The 14021-nt window shown below is 38.6% G+C and overlaps 1 protein-coding gene across 3 annotated transcripts in view; it reads left to right on the forward strand.

The window, feature by feature from the left end:
* Window positions 1–14021, forward strand: part of LOC126187583 (probable 5-hydroxyisourate hydrolase ZK697.8) — a 100855-nt gene that overhangs the window by 67331 nt on the left and 19503 nt on the right. The window contains exon 5 of one of the 3 annotated variants that reach the window (XM_049928759.1): window positions 3646–3980. The exons of the other annotated variants lie outside the window; for them this stretch is intronic. Coding sequence (XP_049784716.1) covers window positions 3646–3697 — 52 coding nt within the window. The 3' untranslated portion in view covers window positions 3698–3980. Of the gene's footprint in view, window positions 1–3645; window positions 3981–14021 lie in introns of those variants that run through there. 3 annotated transcript variants of the gene reach the window in all.

Consider the following 14021-nt stretch of genomic DNA (forward strand, 5'->3'; position numbering starts at 1 on the left):
AGTGTGCTGAATGCTGTGCTCTGAAACACTTGTGCCTTCACCAACATCATACTCTGTCATGAGATGTGGCACAGATCACTGCCTAACCTTCTTTACAGAGCAGGCAAGCAGTGGCGATGCATCCATTAAGGCTCTAAGGTTGAGCCTACCCAAAAAATTCAAAACAATTCATCCAAACTGAATTTAATCAGATCTGTTCACATCCCCTAATAAATGTTTTCAAATATTGTATGTCTGAGCTTTGTATATGCACCCGTCAGTGTTATAATGCATCACTCCTCTAGCTTTGCAACCAATAGTAGCTCGGAGTTCCATGCTTCTTATGAGCATTCACAGTAATCCCATTTCTTTCACGTGATGGACTGGGGTTTCTACAGCCTGGATACGGTTTTTAAAAGCTGGTGTTTGATTTGTTTCTACTTCTCACCAGCAGGCAGATACACGCATTGGAATGACAAGTCATTCAGCAGTTCCCTAACAACACTACTTTGCATCCTTTAGCACACTAGCAGCAAGCCAGGTAGAATGAGAAACCATAAACTCTTAATTTAAATGTTTACTTAAAACACAAAGAACAAGAAGGCATTCATAATTCATAGAAAATAAACATGAATGCATCATTGGATGTTGTTCCAAGATGATATGTATTTTCGTTGTTCCTCAGAATAAAATTTGTATTGTATTGTACTAAACCGGGGACCTAGAAATGACGGGGAGGCTTCGTCCTTCTATAGCCCTCAGTGGTTCACAACTCCACAACAGGCCACAGCAGTCCACCCACCCCATTGCTGCCCCACACCGAACCCAGGGTTATTGTGCGGTTCGGCCCCCAGTGGATACCCACTGAATTTTTAATAGAAAACCCTGCAGTCCTCTCTTGCCTTTCTTTGGAAGATAAACTCCTAGTGAAAGAGTGAAAGCCGTTGCCAAGTCTGCCTATTACAAAATCTTATGGAAAATTTGTAAGCTGTTTCCAAACACAATGGTACAATCCTAAGCCACAGTTGTGGCAGCATTGTAAGGAACAAACTTTTTTGTTATTACTGTGTATTATTTGGAACGGGTAATGATGGTTTGGAATGGCATTAGTGGGGAGAAGGTGAAGAGAGTCTTCAAAATTTCCTTTCAAAAGCTGAAGAGCATGGATGTTCCATTTCACATATCACAGCAGCTGCTAAATACAATCAGCTAGGTACAGTAAGAATTGACCATGCTGTTTCAAAAACCATACATCTGGAGGCTTTGAATTGTAATGAGAATGGTGATCAAAAGAAAAGTATTATGAAAAGACTTACTTTGACTGTCTGCTTTTTAGTACAGGAAGATTTAGCTCTTAAAGGTCATGACGAATCTGAGGTGTCAGTAAATAAAGAAAATTATTTAAAACTTTTGGCTTTCTTAGTGAAAGAAAAACCATACATGAAAGATATGTAGCATCCGATGGAGTATTTAAAGGCACTTCCTCTGACACACAGAATGAATTAAAAGCTTGTATTATGGATGTTGTTAAAGAACAAATTTCAAGTGAAATTAAAAATATTCCCTTTTTTATCAGTACAAGCTGACGAAACAATGGATATCTCAACTAGAAGTCAAATGAGTGTAATTTTTCATTTTGCAAATAACGAATCAGGAGAAATACAATAGAGAAACATTGAGTTTTATGACGTATCCAAAGACCGGAATGCACAAGGCATAGCCAGTGTTTAGTTTCAAGTGCTAAACAGTTGGAATATTGAAAAACAAATTAGTATCACAAATATACTGTAGCTGCAGTGCAGTGGTAGGGACAAATTGTGGTGTCCATTCATGCACATCAGTTGAACTTGTCTTCCTGCATGCTTTAGAAAAAAGAAAGAAAGAAAATTACGCACATGAAAACTTTTGTAGCAAATCTATCAGGATTTCACACAATTTTTAACCGTTCCAGCAAAAGAATTGAACTTCTAAGGGAAAGGGGAGCTAAACTACCAAGTCATTATGAAACAAGGTAGAATTTTCATTCATGCAGTGTACAAATCATTAATCTTCACTATACAAACTGAGAACAGCATTTAATGATATGATGAACAATGAAGGGTGGGATGATAATTCTTTTCATCGAGGAATTGGGCTAAATAGTATACTGGATAATCAAACTTTTCTTTTTCTACTGCAGTTGTACAATACAATTTTCCAGCATACAAGTATTTTGTTGGCCAGCTTGCAAAGTAAAACTGTGGACATAAGATGCTGTAAGCTCAAAATTGAAAACTGCATTAAGACTGTTGAAAGGCTTAAGATGTGAGGAAATTATTCTGAAATACTTAGTGGAAGCTAAGAGCCTTATAAATTATGATTTTTACGCCCAGAAAACGGACTGGAGGATAGAACAAATATATAAAAAATGTAACGGTGAGTTACTCTGTGTTATATTTTTATTTATATGAAGGTGTTTAATATTTTTTGTATTTATTCATAACAATTTCTGTAGTAATTTCAATCCTAGTAGAAATCTGTAATTAAGGTACTTTTGCAGTGTTTCTATTTTACAAGTTTTTTTTTTTATCGTAATCCTCAGCTTACCCTACAAAAAGTGCAACACTTCGCCACTGCAGGCAAGCCACTGGCCTCCGTGATCTGTGATGAGGTGTGGATGTCCAACACATTGTCGCCTTTGTGGTTTCAACGTCATTTCCGAAATGCTCAGTCCCGGGTGCCATGTCGTAACATTTTACCCTCTTTCATGACAACAATATGGAAGGGAAAGATTGCTACCCGCAACATAGAAGTGGCATTGAGTCACAGATGGGTACAAGGAAATGACTGCTAAAATATTAAGCTTATGGACGAAGTCCTTCTCCTGAAATAGAAAACGTACATGCACTCTCAGAACCACAACTCACATGCAGCCATTGTCACCAGGTGTCACAGCCCAGGCTCCAACACCCAGAGACAGTTGTCGTGTAATAGATTCTCTTTCACGTAAAGCGATATTTTGTACCCTGATCTTTCAATCTAGTGACTGAGGTCTGCAATTTTTCAAAGGCATTTTCTTTTTAGTTTAGGAGATGTGTGCAAACTGCCTTCTGTGATTAGAATTTTTGCTTACACTGTGTTGTGGCACTTGCTGCAATGAGTGATTACTCCACGTTGTGAAGTGTGATCTGACATTTTTAGGGTGATCAGTTTCACTTCCAACTTTCCATAAAGGGGAAAGATGTTTGTGACATGTAGTAGTTGACTAAGTGTCAGGACAGCACATTGTATGCGATATTATTACAATGTGTGCAGATGGGAGAACTCCTTGCACGCATCACTGCAGGAAGAGACAACAAGTGAGCATCACCACCTGCTGTGTGTGGCCATTTGTTGCATTGCATCATGCTTTGAAGGTGTTCAGAAGACAAGGACAAAAAGAAAAAAAGTCACAGTTACAATAGATGGCGTAAGAAATAGCTGTTGAGTTGGCTTATGTTAGGATATACATCTTGTCATGCTTCTTCACATGCTGTATATGTTAAAGAAGATCTGTTAACCAGCTTAGTATATGAAACAATGTTTTGAAAGATAATATTGCTGTAAGAGAAAGTTTTAATGAAGATTTAAAGTTCAGTTGTTTATGTCATTCATGTTTCTAGGTAGATCAATAATGCTTTCTTTCAGCTCCCATCCACACTCAAGAAGACGAAGTCTTGTGAAGACTGTTGGAGCATGATTGGATGGAATTGGCTAGCAGGTCCACCTCAGCAAATATCAAGGGAGGCAACCGAAAGAAATTTTATTAAAAAAATCTACGGATATCAAACATAAGAGAGTTACAGATTGCACATGGGCAATGTAGCACTGATGCCCCACCACTAACCATCGCAATTCGATCTCATTATGGTGACCTAGGTGAAGAACATGTATTAACAGTACTAAAAAAAAAGAGAGAAGAAGAAAATTTTATGCAAATTTCGTTGAAATAATTTGGGGAAATCCATGTTGCCAAGGACAACCGATACTAACATCAACAAAAGAAAAAAATACTAAATGTATGTAGTGTATCATAATAAATGGAAGTATAAAAAGAAAAGTAATTTCAAATACTACCTAAAAGAAGAATTTAAGACAGTTGAATGAAAAAAGGAGTTTGTGATTGTACTTCGTTGTCCTCAGCAACTTGGACACCAACAGTAAATACAACTGTGTTCAAGTCAAACTAGACACTGGAACACTAGTAGGTTTCATCATTTGTCTAAGAAGATTTCCTGTCTTGGGTCAGAGGGCTACTACTAACTCAGCAGTCCACAACACTGCTACAGCAGGCAATGATTGACACAACGGCAACTAATCTTCACACACTGTCAGCGGTGCAGTTCATAGACATGCTGCATTGGCTACATGTTTGCCACTCACCGGCATCACACTGCAACAACCTGTTTTCATCATTTGGTGAAAGTACTCAGACCAGAACGTAGATTTCATGTGCTGTGTTTATGTTTGAATTGGTGTAGAAAGGTGGATAAGAAGTGTTTGTATTAAAGTACTTTTAAATCTAAATATTTATTTTTGGTTATAGTTTTATGCCAGTTCTGACTACGAAGATTGAGGAGTTGATGGCTCTTTTTGAGACTGAAGGAGAGAAACTAAAAATATTAGACAGAGTTAGATGATTAGTTAAGTCAAGGGGAGGAAATAGCAACAAAAGTATACTCTTCAAATGATAAAAATTCTAATATAGAAGCTACCTTATGAAAGGGACCAAAGAAGTACAGACAATATATGTATTAAATACACATAGATTTTGTTTTTGATATATTATAAATTATACTGTTATTTATGGTATATTTTGGTAACATGTAAGCAACATCTGATAAACGAGGGGTAGAGGAAGGGAAAATGTTCCCTAAAGGAGATCATGTTGTGCTAACATGTAAGTTAAAAGTGATAACTTCATACTGTTGTACTCCTTAAAGTTTTAAATAGAGAATATGTTGTGCTAAGAACTGTCTAGCAGGTTCACCTCAGCATAAACAAATAAAGGCAGCTGAAAAGAAATTTTGCTAAATAAATCTTCTGATATCAAACACAAGATGGTTACAGGTATGTACCAGGAAATGTGACACCAATACCACATCAAGAACCATTAGAGTTCCATTTCAGCTACTTACTCTTGCATGGAAGATACACTCTGGTCCATTAAACCGCCAGGAGTAGGAGACATTGATGTTGACATCTCTATGAAGAAAAAGTCATTAGTTGATGGCCGTGATACAGAAGAGACATGGTAAAGTGCTAATACTGAATAGCTTGGGGCTGTAAGCAACTGTAAAGTGCCCATGTACACATTGTAACATCAGTTGAATACACATTGTGCAAAGAAGAAGAGTTTGAGATCATTCAGTAGTAGCTGGCCTTTTAACTAACTTTTCAGGCTGACACTGGCCTTGCAATGGCGGAAAAGGTGTCTGAACCCAAGATATCTAAGCCACAGTACCTCTACACCTGGTGTCAGGTGCAAGAAGGTGAAATTTTTCAAAGGCATTTTCTTTTTAGTTTAGGAGATTTGTGCAAACTGCCTTCTGTGATTAGAATTTTTGCTTACACTGTGTCGTGGCACTGTGGTGACCATAAAATATACACCCAAACGGACTGTTACAGATAGGGTCACATTGCACAGAAACCATTTCAGGGTGTATATGACCCGGGACAACCAGGAGATCCAGGAAAAACAGGGAGTTCTTTCATCTGGAAGAAAACCAGGAAAAACCCAGGATTTTTTTTTAGAATTCCAGGAATTTTTCATTGTTTTAGTTCTCAGTTAAATTTTTGAATTTTCACCGGTAAGAACCGATACTCTAACAAAGAATATTACTGTAACCCGCTACTGCAGAATAATACTTCAACAATAAAACATAAATGAGAGAAAAAAACGAAGATAACTTAAATTACAAAGGAAAGGCCATATACAACAACAACACACAGTGCTCACGCAAGTGTCCGCCAACTGCAAAATTTGTCAAAGGCTTTAGGAAGACTATGCAATGCTTCATAACAGAAAATTGCCTCCGATGAGCATGAAGTCACAACTGTTTACATTAGATTTGTTCTAGCAGTTAAGAGTGGGTGCATGCGCTGTTGAGTCACGTTTGAGTAGTAGAGTCTCCCGCTTCTGGCTACAGAAATGTGGCTGTTGGCTGTGCAAGCAGTCGCAGCAAGCAGCTAGATGCTACCGGGAAAAGGGGGCACCAAATTCATATTCTTGAAGGGAAAAAAACTTGTTTCACAAAGTGCCTACCATCCAGTGCATGTTTTTCTATCGATTATTAATATGATTTTGAAACACTGCCCTGTTGGTTTTTGAACACTTTTAAATTGATTTCTGAATGAATCATAAGTTGATTTTTGAATGCATGCATAGTATATGTGATGTCTGTGTCAGGAGAATCCTCTTCGCATCTGGAAATAAGCTTTCCGCAGACAAAAGGGGGCGGGGCTATACGAGCTGAGCGGAGTAAAGCCAAACGGATGAATGCCACTCACTGTCTAATTATGTGGTTGATTGGGTTTACGAATGATCAGTGTTGTTACAATTACTAGCGAAATCCGTAGATTCAGACTGTTGTTGTTGTTGTGGTCTTCAGTCCTGAGACTGGTTTGATGCAGCTCTCCATGCTACCCTATCCTGTGCAAGCTTCTTCATCTCCCAGTACCTACTGCAACCTACATCCTTCTGAATCTGCTTAGTGTATTGATCTCTTGGTCTCCCTCTACGATTTTTACCCTCCACGCTACCCTCCAATGCTAAATTTGTGATCCCTCGATGCCTCAGAACATGTCCTACCAACCGATCCCTTCTTCTAGTCAAGTTGTGCCACAAACTTCTCTTCTCCCCAATCCTATTCAATACCTCCTCATTAGTTACGTGATCTACCCACCTTATCTTCAGCATTCTTCTGTAGCACCACATTTCGAAAGCTTCTATTCTCTTCTTGTCCAAACTAGTTATCGTCCATGTCTCACTTCCATACATGGCTACACTCCATACAAATACTTTCAGAAAAGACTTCCTGACACCTAAATCTATATTCGATGTTAACAAATTTCTCTTCTTGAGAAACGCTTTCCTTGCCATTGCCAGTCTACATTTTATATCCTCTCTACTTCGACCATCATCGGTTATTTTACTCCCTAAATAGCAAAACTCCTTTACTACTTTAAGTGTCTCATTTCCTAATCTAATTCCCTCAGCATCACCCGACTTAATTTGACTACATTCCATTATCCTCGTTTTGCTTTTGTTGATGTTCATCTTATATCCTCCTTTCAAGACACTGTCCATTCCGTTCAACTGCTCTTCCAAGTCCTTTGCTGTCTCTGAAAGAATTACAATGTCATCGGCGAACCTCAAAGTTTTTACTTCTTCTCCATGAATTTTAATACCTACTCCGAATTTTTCTTTGGTTTCCTTTACTGCTTGCTCAATATACAGATTGAATAACATCGGGGAGAGACTACAACCCTGTCTCACTCCTTTCCCAATCACTGCTTCCCTTTCATGCCCCTCGACTCTTATAACTGCCATCTGGTTTATGTACAAATTGTAAATAGCCTTTCGCTCCCTGTATTTTACCCCTGCCACCTTCAGAATTTGAAAGAGAGTATTCCAGTCAACATTGTCAAAAGCTTTCTCTAAGTCTACAAATGCTAGAAACGTAGGTTTGCCTTTTCTTAATCTTTCTTCCAAGATAAGTCGTAAGGTCAGTATTGCCTCACGTGTTCCAACATTTCTACGGAATCCAAACTGATCTTCCCCGAGGTCGGCTTCTACCAGTTTTTCCATTCGTCTGTAAAGAATTCGCGTTAGTATTTTGCAGCTGTGACTTATTAAACTGATAGTTCGGTAACTTTCACATCTGTCAACACCTGCTTTCTTTGGGATTTGAATTATTATATTCTTCTTAAAGTCCGAGGGTATTTCGCCTGTCTCATACATCGTGCTCACCAGATGGTAGTTTTTTGTCAGGACTGGCTCTCCCAAGGCCTTCAGTAGTTCTAATGGAATGTTGTCTACTCCCGGGGCCTTGTTTTGACTCAGGTCTTTCAGTGCTCTGTCAAACTCTTCACGCAGTATCGTATCTCCCATTTCATCTTCATCTACATCCTCTTCCATTTCCATAATATTGTCCTCAAGTACATCGCCCTTGTATAAACCCTCTATATACTCCTTCCACCTTTCTGCTTTCCCTTCTTTGCTTAGAACTGGGTTGCCATCTGAGCTCTTGATATTCATACAAGTGGTTCTCTTCTCTCCAAAGGTCTCTTTAATTTTCCTGTAGGCAGTATCTATCTTACCCCTAGTGAGACAAGCCTCTACTTCCTTACATTTGTCCTCTAGCCATCCCTGCTTAGCCATTTTGCACTTCCTGTCGATTTCATTTTTGAGACGTTTGTATTCCTTTTTGCCTGCTTCAATTACTGCATTTTTATATTTTCTCCTTTCATCAATTAAATTCAATATTTCTTCTGTTACCCAAGGATTTCTATTAGCCCGCGTCTTTTTACCTACTTGATTGTCTGCTGCCTTCACCACTTCATCCCTCAGAGCTACCCATTCTTCTTCTACTGTATTTCTTTCCCCCATTCCTGTCAATTGTTCCCTAATGCTCTCCCTGAAACTCTCTACAACCTCTGGTTCTTTCAGTTTATCCAGGTCCCATCTCCTTAAATTCCCACCTTTTTGCAGTTTCTTCAGTTTCAATCTGCAGTTCATAACCAACACATTGTGGTCAGAATCTACATCTGCCCCAGGAAATGTCTTACAATTTAAAACCTGGTTCCTAAATCTCTGTCTTACCATTATATAATCTATCTGAAACCTGTCAGTATCTCCAGGCTTCTTCCATGTATACAGCCTCCTTTCATGATTCTTGAACCAAGTGTTAGCTATGATTAAGTTATACTCTGTGCAAAATTCTACAAGGCGGCTTCCTCTTTCATTCCTTCCCCCCAATCCATATTCACCTACTATGTTTCCTTCTCTCCCTTTTCCTACTGACGAATTCCAGTCACCCATCACTATTAAATTTTCGTCTCCCTTCACTACCTGAATAATTTCTTTTATCTCGTCATACATTTCATCTATTTCTTCATCATCTGCAGAGCTAGTTGGCATATAAACTTGTACTACTGTAGTAGGCATGGGCTTTGTGTCTATCTTGGCCACAATAATGCGTTCACTATGCTGTTTGTAGTAGCTAACCCGCACTCCTATTTTTTTATTCATTATTAAACCTACTCCTGCATTACCCCTATTTGATTTTGTATTTATAACCCTGTAATCACCTGACCAAAAGTCTTGTTCCTCCTGCCACCGAACTTCACTAATTCCCACTATATCTAACTTTAACCTATCCATCTCCCTTTTTAAATTTTCTAACCTACCTGCCCGATTAAGTGATCTGACATTCCACGCTCCGATCCGTAGAACGCCAGTTTTCTTTCTCCTGATAACGACGTCCTCTTGAGTAGTCCCCGCCCGGAGATCCGAATGGGGGACTATTTTACCTCCGGAATATTTTACCCAAGAGGACGCCATCATCATTTAATCATACAGTAGAGCTGCATGTCCTCGGGAAAAATTACGGCTGTAGTTTCCCCTTGCTTTCAGCCGTTCGCAGTACCAGCACAGCAAGGCCGTTTTGGTTAATGTTACAAGGCCAGATCAGTCAATCATCCAGACAGTTGCCCCTGCAACTACTGAAAAGGCTGCTGCCCCTCTTCAGGAACCACATGTTTGTCTGGCCTCTCAACAGATACCCCTCCGTTGTGGTTGCACCTACGGTACGGCCATCTGTATCGCTGAAGCACGCAAGCCTCCCCACCAACGGCAAGGTCCATGGTTCATGGGGGGAGATTCAGACTACCCGAATGGAAATAATTGACTGACAGGAATAACAGGTGAGAAAGATTACGTATTATCTTCTCGGTGTATCCAAGAAAATGAAATTTTGACAGAAAATTTTTGACCAGATCGCTACACTAGTAAGGACGAGTAGTGCAGTCCCCAGCTGGCAGCCGCTTAAGTTCTATTCTGGAAGTAACGTGTTGTACGAACACGTATAACGCCTAACTGGAAAATCGCGGGATAACTAAACCTGTGATTCCGGCAGGGTTCGTGAAGTTAATCGGCAAACAAATTTTGACAATGGCACGAATAGCTACAGAATTGGTGATGACAAGATTGTTTGTTACAATGAGGAAGGAGAAGAAATGGGGACATAAAACAAATTATGGAAGAAAAAGACGATTCCAAATTTATATAAAAATTTTGTAATACTACTTTTCCGTCTCATGCTTGAGAAACTGGTGCGTATGAATGAAATGTGAAACTATTTCCTAACATAAAGCTTTTTGCTTGTAATAGGCCTAATAGGCATTTGATATTGGTACTTAGTGAATTATATTCTGTCGTGTTATAAAAATGGCCATTTGTGCCAGAACAGTCTCGTTTATTTGCTGTGTGTTACAAAATTGCTACCATATTAGAAAGGCCTATTTTGTTTTATCTAGCAGACAGTGACAAAATAGTCGTAATCAGATCGAGAAACCACACCAGTCTTGGGTATTATTTGTGTTAACAGCTTTTTCAGTATTAGATAACGACTTTCCGATTTTTCATGTAGCAAAACATTTGACGAACTTTGAGGTAATAGATTCTTTCGCAGAAAGTAAAGCACGCCATGTAAAGCTGTGGCAAGATTTGAGAGAGAAAAAAGTGCTATGAACTAAGGATTGAAGAAATGTGTAATTTCCTGCTTATCTCTTGTCTTTATTGGTTTTATGTACCCTATATTTAATTTTATTTCACACAAAACAGCAAGTTATTAGCTAATAGGCAAGAAAGAGTTCAAATTTTATGAAGAGTTCTTGTTCTCCCGATTACAAATAATCCCATCGGCTATTAATTGCGAGAGGGGTGGGGGGGGGGGGGGGGGGGGGGGACCGGCCGACTGGGAGCAGGAGAGGCACCACAGGACATTTCAATTTCCGTTGTCCTGAATATAGTTTGATGGCATCCATTACAAAATATACATGTTTCAATTCCACAGAGCGAAGTATAGTGATTTGTGGTAGAAGAATGCTTTATGGAGAGGCGTGGCACTGCACTTTGGCATACTTAAGACCAAATAATATGTCTTGCATTTCCTCGAACACACGTTTTTATGTTTCAGACTTTTCAGAAAGATGTGCACTACAAGATGGACATGTTTTTAAAAATTCGATTTTTGTAGATCCGGGGCCGTTGCACAGAGCAGTCTGAGTTATAGTGGGTAGTCTCCACGTGACCCATGTTTACATTTAGTGATTTTGGTGTTTCCCCTTCGTTTACTTTCGCATCAAATGAAAACAAAATGGATATCTGTGAACGGGAGCTATCAAGTGAATTAAAATACATTCACATAATTACGGAAGGCTAAAATATGTCATTAGTTTCAGATTTTGTTTTATTTTCCCTTTCTGACAGTCAAGCATTAATCGCCTTGCGGAACAATGAAGTTATTTTTCTCTGTTTGCTAAAGAAATTTGACTTTTATTAACCTTTTCCACAGAGGCAGTCAATGTATTTGAAACAAAATGTTTAACCCTCTAACAGTAAGGTGAAGTTTCCAGACATAAATGGTAAGCTGGGGTTGGATCAGACCGCACCCTCAAAATGTTGATTTTTTGGGGTAAAATAAATAATGAATAATGGGAAAAAGTTTTATTATCAATTAAACGCATATAATATTTGTTATAACTACAAGTTTTTTTTATTTTTACAGTGAATAAGTAAGAATATAAAGTACTTTGGAAAAGAATAGGTTCTTGATCACAAAAAAATACCTTAATAGAGATATTCTCTATAAAATTATTGAAAACATGGTAAAAATCAATAGATTCACTCGTCAACTAGGAACTTGAGTGCTTTAGAAATTCTAAAGATAGTAACTAAATGAGAAACATCTCTTACTTATTGTAGAAAATAATTATAGTGTCAGCAGTTTTGAAATATAAAGTTCTCAATAATAAATGTCTTTGTACACATAATGTAATAGGAACAAATAATAAATGTATAATGTTATCCTGGAAACGATCACATACAGCCCTGAAAATACATATTTGGCACAATTTATCACATCGCAGTTTCTTTACAGCCAGGGCATATAATAACTTTATGCTCCCCACATATAGAACTATCACACTTACTACAAAAAGCATTCCCCTTCCTATCTTTTGATCTGTCACAAAAATCACATATTCTTTTCTTTAGTGGCTGTGCTTGGGTAGGCTTGTCTAATTCGATTGGTTCTTTTTCTAAAAGTTTTCCAATAGACAAATGGAACTCACGGGGAAGATGTGTGTTATTCAACCTCTTTTCCATAAGAGGTTTTGTCAAAGAGAGCACAAGATTTTTGAGAAATGATATACTCGCGTCATTTGAAAAGCTGTCCATTTTGCTATTGCTTTTGGAAATGATAAAACTATTTATAGCAGCGATGTCTAAAATAGCATAAAAGTACCGCATGGGCCATTTTCTCAATTTTCTTTTTGTGGTCCTGCTGTGGCAAACCATATCTAATATATTGAACCCTCCTTTAGTTAAATTGTAGAACTCCACTATTTCAGGCTTATTTGATTTTTCATTTATCTCTCCAGAGAAGAGCATAGACGAAATCAGTAAAACGTTTTTATTTTTCTTTGGGGTAAATGACACCAAAGTTTTGTCGTCCTGATACATAAATGTTGAAGAGCCTACTGGAGCGGAAAGCAGCATTGATGGAGGTATTTGCGGTTTGTTCCTCCTCAATGTCTTTTGGAGGAGGGCGTCAGTCACCTCCATTGAGGAGAACCAATTGTCCACTGTAATGTTTCTATTAGAACCCCTGATAGATTCCGTCAGGTGCAAAACATACTGGGCAGGTAAAGGCAAATCTCCAGGTCTCCTCTTTATTCTGTTGTCCTTGCCAGTGTATGGGATGCCACGCAAAAAATAGAATGTCCTTGCGTCGCATAGCGACATTATTTTCAACCCATATTTGTCGGGTTTTGATGGGATATACGTTTGGAATGGATAGGCACCCTGAAAACTCAGCAGAGTCTCATCTACTGTGACATATTCAGATGGACTATAATTTTTTTCAATGTTAGATTCAAACATGTGCCACACTTCTCTGAAAGCCGCAAATTTGTCATTGATTTTTCTGGCCTCTCTAGTGGCTTTATCATTGAAGCGGAGGTTTTCTAGAAGAAATGCAAACCTTTTCTTGCACTTAGTGCAACGGAACACCGGAGGTCCATAGGTTGCTAAGAACATCTCATCTACACTGACCATAGAATTTTTTAGGACACCACTCATGAAGAGAAGGCCCATCAACCCTTTTATTTCAACACTCTCTGTTGGTGAATGAAACCACTGGACCGTATTGTACTTTTGCCTAGATTTCTCGATTTCAAGATTTGTGTACAAAACAATTTTTTCTATAATTTTCGAATCTATAAATAATAAAAATATTTCCAATTCACTAGTGACACACACACACACACACACACACACACACACACACACACACACACACCCTTGTTTCCCCACGTGGACCAGGGAGATGAGTAATAATATTTGACGCTGGTGTCCTCGAAAATTTTGAATGGATGGGTGTGTTGGTCCATATTGTCTCTAAGTCTGTACCTAGCTCAATATTTCTCTCATCATCTACATCTGACTGAGAATTATCAAACTCGGCTGCTCCTGCTGCACAATGTCATCAGTATTAGATAATACATCATCCTCGGTTTCTGAACAGTTTTCTGCATCGATATTGTCGCCATCCTCTGACTCAGCCTCCTGTCGGAGAAACTCGTATATCTCCTCAGGAGTTCTAAGGAGTTGATGCGCCATTTTAGTAAGATACTAGAAGAGAAAATAAAACTTAGACGTAGTATAAACATCAATATGGGGTTGATCCTCCCCACAAAAGAAACTAATAAGTGTGACGTAAACAGTAAGGTGGGGTCAG

Source organism: Schistocerca cancellata, chromosome 5 (genome assembly GCF_023864275.1).
Source record: "Schistocerca cancellata isolate TAMUIC-IGC-003103 chromosome 5, iqSchCanc2.1, whole genome shotgun sequence".
NCBI lineage: Eukaryota > Metazoa > Arthropoda > Insecta > Orthoptera > Acrididae > Schistocerca > Schistocerca cancellata.